The sequence below is a fragment of the Columba livia genome, chromosome 5 (genome assembly GCF_036013475.1).
Source record: "Columba livia isolate bColLiv1 breed racing homer chromosome 5, bColLiv1.pat.W.v2, whole genome shotgun sequence".
Taxonomy (NCBI): domain Eukaryota; kingdom Metazoa; phylum Chordata; class Aves; order Columbiformes; family Columbidae; genus Columba; species Columba livia.
In genome coordinates this window covers 36,769,692-36,788,730 of record NC_088606.1, presented here as the reverse complement: position 1 = coordinate 36,788,730, position 19,039 = coordinate 36,769,692, and the positions used below count along the sequence as shown (strand labels likewise).

The 19,039-nt window shown below is 44.1% G+C and overlaps 1 protein-coding gene and 1 long non-coding RNA gene across 11 annotated transcripts in view; one reads left to right on the top strand and one right to left on the bottom strand.

The window, feature by feature from the left end:
- Nucleotides 1-19,039, bottom strand: part of RAD51B (RAD51 paralog B) — a 441,378-nt gene that overhangs the window by 67,593 nt on the left and 354,746 nt on the right. Inside the window, exon 13 of one of the 10 annotated variants that reach the window (XM_065064382.1) lies at nt 2,542-2,599. The exons of the other annotated variants lie outside the window; for them this stretch is intronic. Coding sequence (XP_064920454.1) covers nt 2,586-2,599 — 14 coding nt within the window. The 3' untranslated portion in view covers nt 2,542-2,585. The remainder of the gene's footprint in view (nt 1-2,541; nt 2,600-19,039) is intronic. 10 annotated transcript variants of the gene reach the window in all.
- LOC135579575 (uncharacterized) overlaps nt 203-19,039 on the top strand; it is a 64,184-nt gene continuing 45,347 nt past the window's right edge. Inside the window, exon 1 of the long non-coding RNA XR_010472958.1 lies at nt 203-17,809. This is a non-coding gene — a long non-coding RNA (uncharacterized LOC135579575). The remainder of the gene's footprint in view (nt 17,810-19,039) is intronic.

Below are 19,039 nucleotides of genomic sequence, written 5' to 3'. Positions count from 1 at the left end.
ATCCTTTTATACAAGCCAGCTAAAGCTAATGGTAAGACCTACCATTTAACTCCGATTTTGCTTTTCATTTTACATAGCTGCAATTTTCCTCAGGTTTAGGGTTGCTGTTTTCTTTGAGAGGAGAAAGGGAAGTTTTGGAAAATTCAATGAAGTGCTCATTCTTATATACAAAATATAATTTCAACATGTTTTTTTTCTGTTACTGTCAGTTCATGTTCCTTAGGAAACAGCAGAAAGTAAAATTAATGAAATTCAGTGAATGCTTGCCAGAAAATGTTTGCTTTATAATAAAAACACAGGCATGCCATGAAAATACTTAGGAGGCAGAAAGCATATTGGATACTTTTTATATCTTAGAGAACATTATGTAATTTGTTCCTTAGATGTCTTCAAGCTACGTTAAAAAAAAAAATCAGACATACCAAATAAAAATAATGAAAATGCCCTTCTCCGCCCTGTAATACAGCCTGTAGGATCCCAGGTTCTGACCCCGGTGAGGCCCTCAGTCTGGCAAGCAGCTCTAGGACTGGAAGCTGCAAGCTCCAGCTGCACCGAAGTTCTCTCCCTCTGCGCTGGAGCCCCCTCGCAGACTACAGCGATCTGCGCAAGCCAAATTTTTTTCTCTCTGTCTGGGATCTGGCAATGACCTCCTGCAACCTAACTGCTCTCCCAACCAGCCTTTCTCCAGGCTCTGTGTCGATCTGGCAAATGCTTCTAGCTGTAAGGAGATGAAAAGAAGGTAAGGAAAAATAAGGGGAAAAAAAAAAAGCAAGCTCTGCAGATGAAAGTCTGAGGCAGTGTTTTCCTTTCCAAAGTGCTGCTACATTCCCATAAGCTTGTGGTTTCCTGCATTCTGCTGGAAGGCTTTTTTTTTTTAAATCCTGCTGGTGATATCTGAAGAGGGAAAATGTCCAGCACTAACAGGAGGCCTTTTGTTCTATTCGTTTCTAAGTGGACTTTAACCCAGTTACTACGGACTGAGTCACTGTAGAAACAAATAACATAAAAGTTCTCTGTTTCGTCCCCCTGGACAGGTCAGGGACGTGTTACGTTCTGTTCTTCCTCTCCTGCTTTCTGGAAGCAGTACTAGACCTGGCATTACACTGCAATAATAATGAACATAGTTTATGGTTGTTTTTTTTATATGTCCTGGCAACCCCTACAGAGTTGATAATGCAATAGAGCCCGCATTTCATTAACAAAATAAACGCATGAGGGGCGTATCTTTGGGTAATGAGATGAAATTATGCTGGAGAAAGGCTGGCTACCAGACACCAGCAAGATGTGAGGAAGTGTGACACATCTAGGTGCATGTCTGAGCTATTTTGGTACCTTCTCAAATCTCTTAATGACTCACAGCAAACAACTGCTTGTCTCTGAATGTGACTGTAAGATTCTCTTGCCATCAGGCTGAATTTTAGGCTGAATATGAAGGCTGAATTTCAGTCATACCTTGCAGTTCTGTTGGCTATGACAAGTTATATCCTGTCACCATATACCCATTTTAGGGTAAACTCTTTTATTTAGATAGATCTAAAAAGAATAAGCATCCCATGCATACGCCTGAGGTTCCCTGGGCTTGCTGATCTCTGCTCTACAAAGTGCACAGGAGGATTGCTCCTCCTCTTTCACCCCTTCTCTCACCAGCCCACCTTCCCTGAAAATCTTTTTAACTCTTTAGTGTTCCCTTATCTCTGAGCTCTCAGCACTGGCAAAACAGCTTCCTGGTGTGGCCGGCAAGCACAGAAGGCGGCTATGGGCTTGCTTTTCTCCCCCTTTTGTCCCCTCCCTAGAGCTGCCTACTTGATTGCTTATCTACAGCCATTGTGTTGGTTTCCCACAGACCTCCTCCTAGTCTTGGGTACTCCAACTAATTTTTGAAGTGGGCAAGTTTTTTACTGGGAATAGGCTAGTAGTAGGTAGGCCAGAAATATGCTTTTCAGCTGGGCAATGGGCACACATGCAAAGTTAAGACAGCAACAGACAGCGACACTTAGCAGAGAGGACTTTGTACAACAACATGACCTCACTATGCTGCATGGAGAACTAAACACAGCAAAGCCAAGACACTTCCAGGCCATGGCTGTGAGTCAGCAGGAGTTTCGCATGTGGCTGGTATTGCGCTGGGCATGGGAGGGCAGAGAGCGCAGAGCCAGGACCATCCCAATGCCAGGGCTGGTGTGCAGTGTCAGCACTGCGCGCAGCACTGTGCCAGGCCTCCTGCTGCCCCCCCTTCCCTCTCCCATTTCCCAGCAAGCTTGTCATCCTTCAGCATTCCCGGGATTACATGCCTGGCACAAATGGCACGTGTTCCCACACCTGCTCTGAGCTGTGCAGAAAGGCTGTCCTAGCTGCTGAGGTTTGCTGGAGGACAGAAGCACTTTGGCTGTGGCTCCTTTCTCCTGGTTTGATTTCTTGTGACAGTCTTGCCATTCTGGGCTGAAACAGCCCAGAAACTGTTGGTTGACTCCTTTTGCTCTGCCAGAACCGCTAAGAGTAAAGGGCTTGCATAGCGAATGAAAAGTGAATACGAACGGTTACCTTATTGACTTCTTAACACTCTGTATTCTGTCTGTAGGAGCCTGTCAGTCTACACAACCTGCAGCATGGGTGATGAAAAAACAAGTCAAGTGGTCAGCAAGGGCTCCGTTACCTTGGTGCTACTTAGCATCATTTTTCTTACCTAACTTTTCCTTTGGTTTATTCTGCAACAGCCACAAGAGACCAAAATATGGTCCAGGTTTAGCATAATTTGGGAGCATAGATGGCTGAATTACCCCTTTCTTATTATAGTAGCAGCAAGGACACAAAGACAACCTGTTCTTTTACCTTGTCCCTTGCTACTACAGTATCAGGGATTCACTGGGATGGTCCTCACATCACTTGGGCCGATGGAAAAGATGCAAAAGAAATTCCATCCCAACTAGGGATCTGGATGGGTTTCAGAGGCTCTCAAAGGCAAGTAAAGAAGCAAAACATTCTGAAGTTCAGATGGCAGATTCTTTGGGACAGTTTCCAAGCAAATGTATGTTCATTTCTTGGCTGAATACAACTTTAAACAGAAATTAGAACAGTGCACATGGGGAGAAATCTGTGACCAGCAGAAGCAAAACATCTGTTTTTTTACCAGAGACAACTGAACTCCAGATGTTGTCAACATCACATAATTCTAGAAGTGCCAATCTCTTTGCGGGTTGCCCTGAGAAAGGTCATGTCACTGAACTTATGGTGACTGAATGGCTTTTGTACTGGAAAATCCAATCCCAGATGTGCAGTGCATGCTGGAGTTTGATGCAATTTGTTTTGCTATCAGATTAGTCACTGGTGAAAACGAGATCTCAAGGAGATATCCCGCTTTATGAGAGCAAGCTGGTCTCATAGATCCTGCCTGAGTTGTACTTGTGTTCATTCCTCTTGAAACCCGTTGAACACATTTGCTGCTACAGGATGCTGCCCCAAGCTGTCAGTAAGGTAATCAAGCACGTCTACCTCAGCCTGGTCAGTTTATAGGAATGGCACTCATCAATGTAGATATAGTTTACAAATCAGAATCAACGCCGACACTGACTTTACATTCCTCTGAAGGACATCAAGCTACTGAGAGAAGCCCTAACCTAAATTCATGCTGGAGCATTCCTTGCCAGCAACCACGTAGACAGAAGGGAAACATGTGAACCTCCTTTCAGTACAGAGTTCTTTCTCAGTTTGGGGTAGTAGGAACTGGGCTTCTTGGTTCCAATATCAGTTCTTTTGCCTCTTAACCTTTGAGTCCCTGACACCAGTAAAATGCTGACCATCAATTTTAGAAGCACTATAACCCTCAGGGCACGTGTCATCTCTTTCCCTTCTCCATTTCACACACAAACCCTGTAGGTCATGTTTGTGCATGTGACAGGGGGAGGGGAAACATGACACATGATCTGAGGGTTACAGTGGGACTACGTGCATCTGCTTTGGGACATGATGGTATGGCACAAACAAATGCAGTGTGTTTGTGTGACATGGAGGCACATGACTGTGCATACCACCGGGGAGCTCTGTGGAGATGTCAGTGGAACTAATTTTCTTTCCTAAAAGTTGTTCTCCTTCCCAGATTCTTTTTTTTGTTTGTTTTTTTTTTTTTTTTTTTTGTTTGTTTGTTTTTTTGCGAGGGGGTCACAACATTACTATTACTTTGCAACATAAAAAGATTCTCAGTGAAATCTGGCTTTTTTGGCACTGTAGCTACTAGGAAAGCTTAAGAATTTTCCGCATATCATCTGATGCGGAATCAAAATGTGTAGCAGCAATACATAGTGCATATTATATACTAAATTGATTAGAAAATGGGTTTAAGCAAGAATAAATATAACTTACATCCATTTGCCATTCAAGAAGGGATGGACAAAAGAGTCTGTCACTTAATTCAGTAGGGTGATCAGTGAGGCTGCCCGGAACGTACTTGTTTACAAAAGGGCACAGTATGGCTTTAGAACTTGTTGGAGTGACGCAGGCTTAAATATGAGTGCGCATATGAATTGTTCTATTTTGTAACTTGTAAGTTGATCTTTCTGATATATTCCACCCTCCAGTGACCTTTTGCTCAGAAATTAACCTAATCCACACACAAACTGAGCTTCCCTGCTTCATCGCTATTACCAACAGATGTTTTCCGCCTATTTGCACCTAGTGCAAAGCTTCAGTTACCCTTTTTATTTTTATAACTACCAAAGTAAATTTATGATGAGTTTTACTAGTTGCTTACACCAGACTGTACTGCCTACATTTAGTATATGGTATGATCAGGTATGAAGTTTAAAAACATTTTGCATCAACAAACAAATGATAAAAAAACTCCAAAAAGCAATTTGAGCAGAGGACTAAATTTCTGCTAAGACCTTTGACAGTAGATGCATTGGCTTCCAGCTGATCAGACAGACTTTCAGGTCCTTGCTGGCTTTATTCTCAAGTGATCTGAAGGCATTTGGATAGTGCATTTTAAACCAATTGGTTGTTTTCTCAGAGTCTACATAGGGGTCGGGGAGAAAGGGGAGTATCTTTCTTGCTAATGTTAGCCAGACAATGGCAGCTTAACTGTAAAGCCCCCTAAAAGAGAATAAGCCTATTGTGTCCCCAGTGTGTTTCCCACATTTCAAAGGCCACTAAGTAGCACCAACGTCTTTGCCTCTGGGTTACTGAGAATATAGACTCTTATGCTTATTAAATGATGGCTTTCCCTAATGATTTGAAACAAAAAAGGCACACACATACAAAGCCAGAGATGTGCACATTTTAGGCTTCTCCTGCCACAAGGTCAAACACATGAAAAGACACAACAAAAAGTTTGGCCCCAAGATCCCAGAGCAGACCCACTTGCCCACCTCTCCCACACTGGCCCTTACTCCTTTTTCTGCTGCGAGAGCCCCCCGATTCCTGCACAATTAAGTGCGGCACCAATGGCATTTCTGCTGCCTCTCCTTCCACTTGGCTTCACTGCTGAGAAAGGAGCTTGTTTGGCGGGAGGCGGGCGCTGCTGCCTGAATAGTCTCTGAAGCATTCATTATCTCCCGCCTAATTACATGGCCAGCATAGCGGTGGTGTTGTGGGAACATTGCATCACATTAATCAGCAAGGGGATGTGCCAAGATGAAAGGGTCCCCTTGTGTCTGCTCTCTGCTGTGGAAAATGGGCAGGAGGGTGGGGGAAGGAGCGGGGTATTTATCATGGCGAGGGAGGGAAGGCACAGCGGGTGCACCTGAGCTCAGCCTGGCCCTGCCGCCATCTTCCCAGCAAATAAATACACTTTGTGTTCACGCATGGTGATGGACTGAGAGCTCCCGAGTCTGAAATCCTGTACCACAGCCGAGGTATGAGCATGGGTGGCAAGGTTGCACGCCACCTGGTTGCTCCTGGGATCTAATCCCCCATAGCCTGTCCTGCCCTCGGCACTTTTGGAGCAGAAATGGGGCCACCTGTCTGAACAAGCTGGGAATCAGCTGCAAGCTGGCCACAGGGCTTCACAGAGAATCACTGTCCCTCAAAACACCCTCCAAATACACCCTCCTTCAACAGTCAAATGTTAAACAGTAGCTGTGAAGGGCCTCCTGGATTGAAGTCAAGTTAGTAGCCAAAAGCAAAAGTTTCATTTCCCAAAGCCTGCTGGTGAGAACCCCAGTTCACCCACACAGTAAAATTTCTAAACGGACTCTTGAAATCTGAGAAGAGATCTCATTTCCTCCTATCTTTGTCCCACTTGCAGGGCATTTGAAAGGCTTTGTAAGGCTTTGCATAGATGCTTCTCTGTGTGTTGGGGTTGGGGGGAGGGTTGAGGCATCTACACTGTGGCTGTTTGGCACCCTGTAAAATACTGGGTCAGACTGGAATACCAAATGACAGTCCTTGGCTGAGCCGCTTACTGCTGTGAGATGCAATAGCAGTGCTCTATAGAGATAAGGAAAAGTAATGGAAAAACAAAGACACTACGAATGGAGTTCTTTGCATCAGTTACCCTTTCCCATTCACATTTGATTCCATCAATTCAGGTCATCCCTCTTTAAAAACCTGCAAGGACTGGCAGCAGCTCATGCTCAGCTCTTGCCGTTTCACTTTCTGCAGGCCTTCTGCCCATCACAGCTTTTCTGCACTTGAGCTGTGCTGCAGGTTGACTTCAATCACTTTGAGTTAAAAGTTTCTTGCCTCCAAACCCCATTGTTTCTGCAATGCGTCTGGCTTATTAACACAGGCTAGTAAAGCCACTTCAGAAGCAGATTCACTGAGCTGCAGATAAGTTTATGCCACAAAGTAGGTGTGAATGCCAGCTCTTCCTGCAGTGACTGTTGCAGAGTCCTCCCACTGGTATGCCCATGCTGTTTTGTGGACAACTGGGGCAGCCTGCTTATCTGTGTGCCACCTGTTGTGCTGGAGTCACCCTGACCCAGTGCCACCTTTCTCCTCAAATACTGTTGTGGAGTCAGGTGATGTTATTTGGGTTTCAGCACCCAGGGAGCATTACTTATGTGATACCAGACAGTCCCCTACTAAGAGACTTGACTCCATTGCCCTCTGGTGAGAGGAGTATATACAACAGGGACTACCGACCTTTTTTTTTTTTTTGAGGAAGATCAATTGGGAACTGCCTAGGTTACAAATGGCAACCAAACTGAGGAAGGGCAAACTTACAGTTTATCTTGTTGCATATAACATAAATTGAGTGTATGGAGCAGGAGGGAGCATTTGATACAGCTCAGCTCCAGACATCATCTCTTCATCCTGGGCTTTTAGTGCCTACAGTTTTTCTCTGGTTTACCTCTGATTCTTGATCTCGGACACAAGAAGAAAGAATGTTCACTGTGATACAGAGGATGTTTAAGTCCAGCATGGGGACTGCCTGGTCAAGCAGCTCTCTTCACCCCACTACCACAATCCCTCTTTTGTTTTCACTCTTCTTCCAGTGCTAGAGATCCACAGTAGCAAAAAGCATCTCAGGTTAATTTCCACATTTGCCAGGCTTGAACAGAATCCTTCCTCTGGCTTTTGGGCACACATATCCTTTGAAGAAACTAATTATGAGAGCTGTATATGCACTTCTGAGCTTCTCTCTCCTGCTCAGTCTTTGGTTGACCATCCTGTCTTCAACACAGGCCCCTTGGTAGTTTATTAACCTTTCCCTCACACCACCAGGGCAGTGGTGCTGTAGTCGTCTCCTTCTCAGTAGAGGCCCAGGAATTCCACAAGATGGAGAGCATTTTGCTACGCCCACATTTACTAAAGACTGGGAAAAGCTCATGGGACTGGAATCCCAAGCCAAAGACAAAGCACAGTTTTATCCCCAGTGGTATTAAGGTTACTATCTGAACAATAACTAGCTGTCCTTTTTGTCTCACATTTGCCTTTCAAAAGTGAGATACTAAACTTTGATCACTTCAGGGTATCCTGTGCTAAAACTGGGTGGTTTACATTGGAGGAAAAAAGCTTGAGATTTAACATAGTGAAAACACTCTGGGCTCTAATCTACCAGATAGATAAAAAGACAGAAGCATGAGGAAGACATCCTATGGCATGATACAGGGGAGACAATGACAGGAAAATGTGTCAGACTTTATAATTACTGCTAATGAGGTTAATCTAAGGGCAACTAATCCTGTGGGAGAACATGGTAGCTCTGTGATCAAGGTCTTCTCTGAAATACAGGAGTCTTCTGCAGCCCTCGACTCCTAACACCTCTCCCCTTCTGGGACATGCAGTGCAGAAATGTCTCCTTTGCTCACCGAGCCACCCCAGGAGTGTGCAACCAGATACCCCTGCCCCACAAAGGCTGTGGCTTATCTGCTGGCAACCTGCACCCCACACAAAGAACAGGTTTCCCTCCTGCTTGTGCTAGCTCCTGGCCACAGAGGCACAAACTGGCATGCATGCCACGGTTTGTTTTGGAAAGTGCCTTTTCAGTTGTGTTTTACCACCACTGCCAGTTATTTCAGGACTTGAACTTCATTTTGGCCCGTGAGTCAAGGCACTGGAAGAAGCAAACGCAGGTGTGGCAAATGAAGAACTCTAGGAAGAGGCCTGGAGTAAAACTCAGTTCAGTTGCCATCTCCTTTTTTTCATGTGCCCCTCTCACTGCCACATTTACTGTGGCCATGCAAGACACTCCTGCAGCAAATTTTGTCTAGTAAACACTGTGCAAATCATAGTGTTTCTTCCAGTTTTGGGAATGTAACTTTGAAACTTCCCCCCGCCACCCCCCGCCCCAAAACAGCAGAAAGGTGATGGTACAAAAAAAAAAAAAAAAGGGATTTTCTTATTTTGGCACAAAATATCAATTGTTTCTGAAGAGGAAAACCAACACTGCAAACATTCCCTGTATCAGCAGAGGGAAGGAGAATGAGGCAAGCAGCTGCGCCACCCAAAGCTCTGCAGCACTGAAATGGAAGCATCTCCAAAGGTCCAAGTGCTGCTGAGGTACATCTGCAAAGACCACAACAAGTCCAAAGCACAGATAGTTCTGTTTCCTAGTTTCACCCCCACTCTTCATGTGACAGCTTTCTTTAAATTCCCACAGTACCTCTTTCTCACCTAGAAATATCATTTTTGGCTTTTCTTTCTCCTTGTCTTCACCTCTGGTCTCCAAAGAGAACCTCTTTTCTCCCATGCCTCTATGCTTCTGTTAACCCTGCTTTACATATCCTGTTCCAAAAAATAAAATCAAACTTCAGCTGTGTGAAAAAAGGACTCAGGCTATTTGACAGTAACTGCAGCATTCGTGCCTATCTCTCACCGGTGCCAAAGGTGAGAAGCATTTTAGTAATTCAATAGATAGATAAGATAGGGGAGGTTATTTGATTTGGTATTTGGCTGTACCATGTTTCTGAAATACTGTGCAGCTAAAAAAATGCTAAAGGTCACATAATATGTTTTTTAGGTAAGTTAAATAACTTCTTCTAAAGCGATACGCTCATTCCAGATGCAATTATCATATTTTTAACACCTTACTGTAAGTCCCCCTTTAAAGGAAGCTCTTCTGCAACAGCTCAGTGGCTTTTTTTAAGTAATTTCCCTCCCTCCACACCACCCCACTAACATCAACAGGGCTCACAAGGAAATCCCAACAGGCAGACTGTTATTCAGACCATTTCTGCATTTCTAAGGCTCATCGACCTTTCTTTTGTCAGATAAAAGCTTCCCATCTCTTTAAGCCCTTCATTCTTGCAATAGTCCCAAAGAAAAGTTGACATCCTTGGCAAGGAGAGTGAAAAGCAGCTTGTCTGCCCTTCCCAATAGGCCAGGCTGGGGTTGTTTTAGCCTGTTTAAATCTCCCCCTATTTATATGCTAATGTTCTGGTATCAGCAGAAAGTATAAACAGTGTTGTTTACAGCTCCCTATAGTCTGTGAGCACCAAGCTGCCAGGAGAATACTGTGTACTGGGCAAAGAGATGTATTTATTGACAATAAAAATGGCCACTTCTAAGACTACGAGAAACAAAACTGAACTGTAAAAATGCAGCATCAGCCAACAATATAACCATACAAAACAGGACTGGCAAAAAGCCATGAGCCAGAGGGTCAGTCATGGGCCCTGGGGAGCTACAAGATTTCATATTTAACAGGGATGGATCTGGGGAGACCTTCAGCACAGAGACCTCTGAGAAAAGAGAGCATCAAGTTCCCTGGCAAGGCAGTTTACATGCTCCATTTGCTATTATTGCAGATTTTTGTTAGTGGATAATGGCTCATAACTTGGCTCGTAGCTCTCCTGGATCCTGAAGTGAATTAAACTCTCCTAAGAAAAACAGCATGGTCTAAAGGAGCAAGCACAGGAATTCTTGAGTTCAGATCTTGTCTCTCCATTTTGCTGTGTGGCTCTATTCACTAGTAGAGCACAAGGCCTTAAAAATAAGAGCAACAGCAAAACCAGGCAGCAGTGAGGATGTACACCAAAGATGTTTATGCAATGTCAGGCTCTCTGAAGACACCAGGGCACAGAGCTTGTGTCTTCTCTACATCAGTTGACAAAATAGTGACAACTGCATTGACACTCCCTGTTCAAAACAAGAGAAATACCTGCTCACATCAGCAGTGTCTTATCTTCCAGTAAATAAAAACTAAAAAGCGTTAAAAGAATCCCTGTCTACCATAGCGCCTCTCACAAATGCAATTACTGACAAAAGATGCTGGACTGGCTCACCTGGCAATCCTTACAGTACGGTTTTCTACTGATAGACAGAAAAAAGCTGAGACAAAGTTTGACTCACATTCTCCTACTGCATATATATTTCAGCTTTCACCAAGTGAGCTTCACCACTCTACTTCCAGAAGGGAAAACACAAGGAACTTCAGTGGAGGCTGAACCCTCCTGTGAGTCCAGGTCACCCGGGCCGGCTGAGCCACATCCAGTGCCCCGACCGACAATACTGAACTCCTGGGGCTGGGTGACCAATCCAGCTTGTCTCCTCAGTGATCCAAAGCCACATCGCACCCAGCAGGAACACTGTCTGTCTTGCTGGGCAGTATCACACAAGGTGCCAAGAAAGGACTGAGTCTTATCCCTCACAGTTCTGCAAAACCAGTGCAGAGGCACCTGGGTGGGATAATGTGAACTTGCTTGGCTGTTAATGGAGAACTAAACATATACTGTAAATAAAAGGAAGTCATCTACTTGGCAACTTTATATCAGCACTAAATTCATGAAAGGGTAAAATGCCAAGAGAACCACTTGCAATGACATTGTGCCTTGTCAGAGCAGCACAGTCACAAAAAGAGTTTGAGGTGGTGAACAATGAGAGTATTATATTGGCAAAGATGTGCTTTTCTTCCAGTGGGAATTCAGTTGCTAAGTGCATCAAGAGGATTTACAGCAACCCTTTGCTGTAAGAACTAGACATAGGCCTGCATGTAAATCCCACAATTGGCTGTGGCACACTGGCTAAGACTACTCTGTGTCCTTCTAGTAGTGTGTTCCCAAAGAAGGAAACAGCTATTTCTACTACTACAGTATGTCTGAAATCAAGTATTAAGTCTGGTGGTGCCATGCCAAATTTTCCAATGCAGAAAGTTTCTCTGTCTCCTCAGTTAAAGTAATCTGCATTTGGTCTTGCACTACTTACTACTTACATTGTCTTTTTAAGAAACTTAATCTAGCCAGTTTTGAGCTTTGAAGTTTTGGTGTACAATGAAAAGGGTTAAGTCTACTCAGACTGCACCAGGTGCCCTGCACGCATTACACTGCTTATTTTGTGGGATTACAAGTGCTTATCAACAGTGCAAATAAACCAGCCCAGTTCATTTATTCCACTCAAGACCGTCTGAAACTCCTTCATTTCTAATAATTGTCAGCTAAACCCCTAAGCCAGGCAGGGATGATGCTTGTTGGAGCTGTTTTGAGCTCTAGCAGCGGTTTCTAAATCTCCTTCCATTACTTAATATTAATTACTTTTTGTTAAGCAGCACCAGTAACAGACAAATAAAGGCAGCCTCATAGTAAAGGGTTAACCTTTAAGCACAAGGCATATCAATTAAGACCACAGTATGAGCAGTGAGAGACCGTCTTGAAACTGAAGCCAGGAGCTGGGATTCTGGTATTTGTATTTTTGGCATCTGTATCTGTAAGAGGATAAAAAGGCATATGAGTGTTTTTAAGGGTAGGTGGGTGTTTTGGCCAAAGAGAAAGCTGACGCACCTAAAACTATGAGAGAGAATTGTAGATGCACTTCTTGGAGATGCATCTACAGGAATATTAATAAAGAAAAGGCTAGAATGTAGTCTTACATAATTCATTGCTGCTGGGACATGGGCCGGGAGGGAAGAATGGAAAAAACAGTCCATAAAGATGCCAATAGTTTCTAAGCAGAAACATCTGTTGAAGTTTTAAAACTGGCCAGGCCTGCAGCAAGCTCAGCAACAGGAAAGCCTGCAGTTGATCACTCCTGCCCTCATCAGCCCCACCAGCTCCCACCCCTGGGATCTGCGCGGAGCTTGGAAGATAACTGACACCATGAATCAAACACGGCTCCGTTCCTACAGGGGAAAAGGGGAGGAACAGAGAGCCAGGATGGGTGTCCAGGGAAGACGAATGATGATTTGGACTGGAAGTATACAGGAAGAGTTACAAAAGAGTAAGGGAACATGCAAAGGGAGACCCAGTGGCTTATCCACTCTGTCCCAAGGGGGCTTGTACACTGAGTTTCCATTGCCTTGTCCAGTCTAATTTTAAGTGTCTCAAGCAAAAGGCCTTGCTCCCCTCGGGAGGCTATTGCAAAATCTCACAAATCATCTTTGCCTTTTACATGACTGCTTCTTCCTTTGTGATAGTTCATTTGATTTTCTTTGTTTTCTCTTGATATTCAACAGTGCCCTTAGACATATCAGTTCCAAACAGCAATTTCTTCTTCCTGAAAGCATTTGTTCCCCTCTGCTGTCTTCTCTCAAGGAGCTATCTTAAAAATATCTGTGGAGGTTGTCTTTCGTTCATCTCTGCAAGATCTGCATCTGCCAGCAGGAAGGGAGAACAGTTCTGTTGGATCTTACAAGGATCAATAAAAGGGGAGCCTCAGCTGCTATATTACAAGAAAAACATAAATTAGCGCAAGTTCTTACAAAGCAGGATTTGGAGCCTTCCTTCCCCCATCTCCAATCATTTCAGATGCCAATTTTGATTACTGGTCATGTTAAAGCCTCTTGAAGTATATAAACCTTTATCCACCAAGAAAGCCCAACTTCAGTCAATGACAACGAAAATTTTAACGGCTAGTCCTTGGGTGGAGATTCCATTTTTATTTCAAACCCAAAACTCCAGCAGTGTGCATTATCCATGGCAGTGGGCAGCAACCTAGCAGTGAATTTCTGAGCTTATAAAGGATTCTATTTTAGAGTTAGTGGTGACTGAAATACTATTAGAACTGTGTTTCATTTCTCAAAAAAGGGTAATATTTGAGAGCCTGGGATTTCAAAAATATTTATCCTGCACTTTTGAAAATCTAAGCAAAACCCTTCCCCTCCCTTAAACTAATCGCTAACATTTTCCAAGCAAGTTTTTCTATATAAAGTTAGACTGAAGGGTCAACATATGGCTTAGATTGAAACTCTTGCTGTGAAATTATCCATGCAGTCCACAACCAGCACCTCCATAACAATAACAGGAGTGAGCACAGTAGTGGTTAAAGTGATCAGATGTTCAAAAACAAACTCTGCAGTTTTCAGTATTCATCAGCTTTCAGATTTTGACCTGCTCTAGGTCTGCACCCCAAAATGGAACGTAGTGATTTGCCTCCAGGCTCAAATGCTGCCAGTCCTCAGCACTGAACATCAAAGCAGGCTTGCTGCTCTAGTGGCTCTCTTCCAAACTGCCTGGCTCTCTGCTCTTCTTCTCCACCTTTTGCCTTTTTTTTTTTTCATTAAATTAGCAGCTTTGAACAAGAAACTATGGCACTGTCTGAAGCTCCAATGATTCATTTATCAGTCTTTCTAAGATCTTCTCCACCCTCATACTTGCTTTCTGGCTATCTTTATAAACACTGTATCAGAGGAGGACTTCTTGAAAGTGAACTTGCGGAGCCAGTCATCCTTACTTAATGTTGACAGTGGTACAAATAACATCATTACCAGAAGTAGTGGTACTAGATGCAGCTCAAAGCGACTGACCAAAAGGTCTTATCAGTCGCTTGGTTTTCCTTTCAGGTGTGGGGCAAAGTTTTCACATTGCATGTGAGGCACCAGATGACTTCAAAGACTGAGAAACACAAAAAGGCTTAGGAAGCTTCTTGCATCCCGCTATTCCTCCTGCAGATTTCTAACCAGTCTCAACCAGCTGCCTACATCCAATCTGGGCTCATGAAGCCCCAGTTCCCTGCAGGTCCTCTGGCAGCACACAAGAAGGGAATGGTCTCCAACAATGCAGGAGTAAAGGGAACTTTTAACTCAATGTTAAGCCTCTTAAAATTGAACCGAGGTTCCTCTGAGATTTTATTAAATCTGCCAGCCTGTGAAATACTGCCCAGTGGATCAAAGACACAATGCACCCTTTCTTAGCTTATGTTGAGCTCTTCATGGATCTCCAAAGGGCAGTAGGGCTCTAATGTCTCGTTAGGTCAGTCACTAAATACAAGGAACCCAAAAACTCACCAGAGACCAAGAGTCAGGATGGGACTCTGCCATCCCTTCAGGAGCACGACGTCTGACCCTTTTAATTCATCTTCACTCCCTTCTCCCCCCAGTACACTGAGAACCACTCACTGTTGCAGATGTATAAAACCCTGCCATGACAACTACTAAAAAGGGCAGCTCCATGCTGGCATTGATCCTGCCTTCATCTCACTGCATTCATTGTCTAGGAGAACAGAGGCTGGATTAGAAGGGGGTTTAGAGTGCAACCAGGCAGTAAGATTAATAACTGCTCTTAGCTTCATTCATGATCAATTGAGTGTGTGTGAATCTGCAGAGGACCTTCTTCAAACAACCAGTAGGGATGGTAGTGGCAGTCATGGAATCAGAAATCCAGCAAAGCAAATTTCTGCTACAGAGCATTTCTTATAGGGGAAAAACAGAACGTTTTGCTGTCTCTTGACCAGCAAATACCACTCTGCTTGCATAGATCTGCTAGTATTTACTCCCAAATCTGTTATGCACCCTATCTTACTCCCTTATAAGTCCACGGACTCCAGTGGGCACGCAGGCAAGCCTTATATGAAGCAAAGTTTGCTATCAGAAATGCTTTCAGTTGCACACTTGAAATGTGTCAGCTACATTTTAAACAAATCAAACACCTTGAAGCCTACAGCATAATATGTTTCACCAGATTTATCCCAACTTTGTCTCCTGCAAGTAATACAGATAAATCACAGGGTCTGTCTCCTTTTTCCTGGAGGGGTTAGCACTTCCTTTATGAATTCTTGTGTATGTGAATACAAGATACAGCATGCACAGAGATGACCACCAAATGGGTTTCCTATGAACCCTCATGTTGCTAAGACCTGACTGCTCAGAATTTGGCAGCTGCTAGTGTAAAAGTGAAAAATCCAGTGGTATGCGAATGAAAACTGGCCATGTTCTACATTCATCACCTAATTCTCTTAATATCACAAACCAAAGTATTTTTGTAGCACTTTGACTGGTTGCTTACAAAGGCATGCAGCACAAAGAGTGACCCCAGTGTGCGTGCATATGCAAGACTTTTGGGGCACTGCTCTCATGGGAGCAAAGCCATGTAGGAAAGGCACATGCTGGGTTTTGATTTCAGAATATAGAACATAAAATAATATTTCCAGAGATGCTCCTATTTTGCATTTGTCCATCACTTTTTATTCTAGAAAACATCCAAGAAAAGAAGACCAAGCTAGGCAAACGAATGCCTATATCCATAACTGAAATGGAGCCAGAAGCAGCAGTTGGCCACCCAAGACAGTACTACACAGCAGCTTAGGAAAAAGGTGGAAAAAACATTTCCCTTTATAATGGTCAACAATACCTTGCAGGCATGTCTGTGCAGCCATGGAATGCCTGGAGCCAGGCTTGAAAAACGTGGAACCCTCCAGGAATTTTGCTTGGTCTGACAAAGGACAAGAGGAAGGGCATGTGGTTGATTTGCCCTTACCACTCTCCCTAACACGTCCTGTAACGTGTCCTGCAGGACCAAAATTCTTGCATCAAATAATGGAGCGTTACCTGAATAGTCATCCCACAGTCTGCGCACAGCAGTTGGCTGTATTCCCAAGCATTTAGAAATTGGCCATCCCTATTTAATTGAAACAGCAGGAGAATTTATGGAAGCAAAATTGAATTCCCCTAACTGATAATTGAAAGATTAACTTCTGGAGGGAATGCCTTGAGATTTTTAATGACCACACACGATCAGGACCTTGGTTTAATATCCCATCTATCCATGTAGTACTGACTAAAACAGTGCTGATGGTAGAAAAAAGGAGAAAAGGAACAAAAAGAACATATAGGCCTCTGACATCTGAAATACGGTGTAAAGAGACCACTGCAGCAGACCCACAAAGTCTGGCTGCCCGAAGAATTTGTTATTGATCAAGAATTCATACTGGCATCAGTGAGAAAGAGTCCAGGAAAAACAGAGCTGCTCCATCACGTTTTAAAACAAAACAAAACAAAAAAATCCCACAAAAACCCCCACAGGCTCTTCTTTTCATTAAGCCAAGTGCCAGTGGCTTCTGCAGACCTCAACCAAGATTGTTAATAGTTGAACTTGGACTACCTTTATGGGACCACCATATGAGACTCATATTCACTCTTCACAGTAATTTTAAATTCTGTTTCCAATCCATGCTAACCTCTTACCTCCCCAAAAGCGTTCATGAAAAATACACATTGGCATTAAAGAGAGACTATAGCCCTTCACATCCAATGTGATCCACTGGGGCAGGGGATGGGTGAATCTCCAGTGGTGGTGCAGCAAGGCAGCGCTGCTGCAGGCTCCCAAGCCCAACCTCGAGGCCCAAGGCAACTCAGCAACTTCGAAGTGTTTCTTTTTCATGACAAGGCTAAATGACTTGATTGGATTATTTTGAATTAGACCTTCTTCAATGCTGCCTCTTTGGCAGTTTTAGCAAAGAACTGACCACGGAAATATCCTTTTTTGTTGATATGAAAGGACTTTGCTTTAGGATTGAGGCACACCAGCCAGAGCAATAAGGAGAATATGGAACAAACTGCAAACACCAGTCTTCAAGGCTGTCACACCAACATTAAATTCACTTAAAAAACAGTTGAGAGAGACAGATGGTAAGGTACCAAAGAATGCTGATACTTCTGAGCATGGGAGTGAGACATGGGTCATTTGTAAAAATAGCAGAAACCATGTCTGTAACTTCAGCAACATTCAATTCTTGTATTTAAAAGGGCCCTCCGAGGCTGCAGGTTTCACGCACGTACCCCGGCTTTCAAAGGGAACATGGGAAAATAAGCTCATTGTGTCGGAAGGCCTTGAAAGCGAAAGGAGGCTTGCAGCAGGACGGGAGGAGGGGAAGAGCTGGAGCCCAGCTTGAAAACGCATGGAGAGAAATCGAAAACAAACACATACCTACCCCCAACACGCACAGGCGCACACATGCAAGGCCTAAACTCTGACTGAACTCTGAAATCGGAGACTGAGCTGGTTTGGGAGCCTCTGCTCACTTTTCTCCGTTTTTTTTTTTTTTTTTTTTTTAAAGAAAAAAAGTTTGTTGGTTTGCTTTCAATTACCTCCTCCTCTATAAGGAGGAAAAGAAAATCAGCGAAGCTGTGTGTTATGTGCATGCACATGTGCATATGTGTGTGTCTCCCAGACAGCTGGGGAAGAGTGAGCTGTCAAAAGCCCAGTCCAGCCTCTTCTTGTTCCTGGTGAGGATTTTATAAATATTTGGGAGCTTGCATGGGATGGGGCGGGGGGGGCTGCAGGAGGGAGGCTAGATAACTTTTGGGCCCACACAGCACAGAAGTATTGAAAGCCTGCTTTTCATTAGCATTGCCTAGCAACCAACTCATCTGCTGCAAATCTCATCACGCCCCAGCAAAGCATCCACGGCATGCTAATCTTTTCATTTAATAGAAAAGCTGCTGTAATCTTTCTTCCTTTTCCTTTCTAAAAGTGCAGACAATAATAATAATAATGATAAAAAAAGAATCCGGCCCTGCTCCTCCCGCTGCCCTGCACCCCCCCTTCACTGCTCGCGTTGATCCAACACTTTGCCGAGTTCCCATGGATGACCTACATGCGTGTGTTCTGGCTGATAAGTCCCAGCTGCAGAGACAAGCTTGGGTCGGTTTTTGCTTTTTGTGTTGTGCGTGCTGGGAAGGCAGGGAGGCGAGGGGGAGGATTTTTCTGGCTGTTTGCTGAGAGAGGAAGGAGGCAGGCAGGGCTACAGCGCCCAGGGTCCGAATGGCTTAAATGGAATCTCTGGCTTCAGATACTGTAACTGAAGCCTCCCCAGCAGACTGGAGAGAACTGGTTTGTTCTGGTGCGTGCGCGTTTCTGTGTGCGTGTGAGAGTCCGAGCCCTCGCTCTGTCTGCAGGAGAAGAACGAGTCTTGCTCTGTCGCTGATGAATTCCATGTCCAGCCAGCTGCAAAACCAGCCGTGCTCTGGAATCTCCCTGGGCTTTGCCCATCCTTTCACTCTGAAAATATCACGCCTAAGGGTAGGGGAAGTGGTTAGGATAAAATAAGACTTGACCTGAGCATCTGCCCAGAATCGAAACCAAACGTCTATCTCTCTGGATTTTTGGCTTTTGATAAAGCTCAGATAATTTCTCTTGCCACCTGCCCATCTTCAAGCATGTCTGGTCTTTACGGTTCCACACGGAAACACTAATCTATCATGAAACAGGCCATGCATACACTTTCTGAGTTGATGAGAAGCAGGAACCTGAAAACCTGCAGAAAAGCACATTTCCAGATACTCAGCCCTGTTTTTACAGATACACATCCCAATGAGCAAGGTCTGCCCCATCTCTTTCCTGAGCCTCCTTCCCCTCTTTCTAGTCTCTGTATTTGTTCTACCTTTTTCATACTTTTAAGTGCTCCTGAAGATGTCTTCTCCTCCCCACTCAAAAAGAAGTCAGCTCCCCCAAAG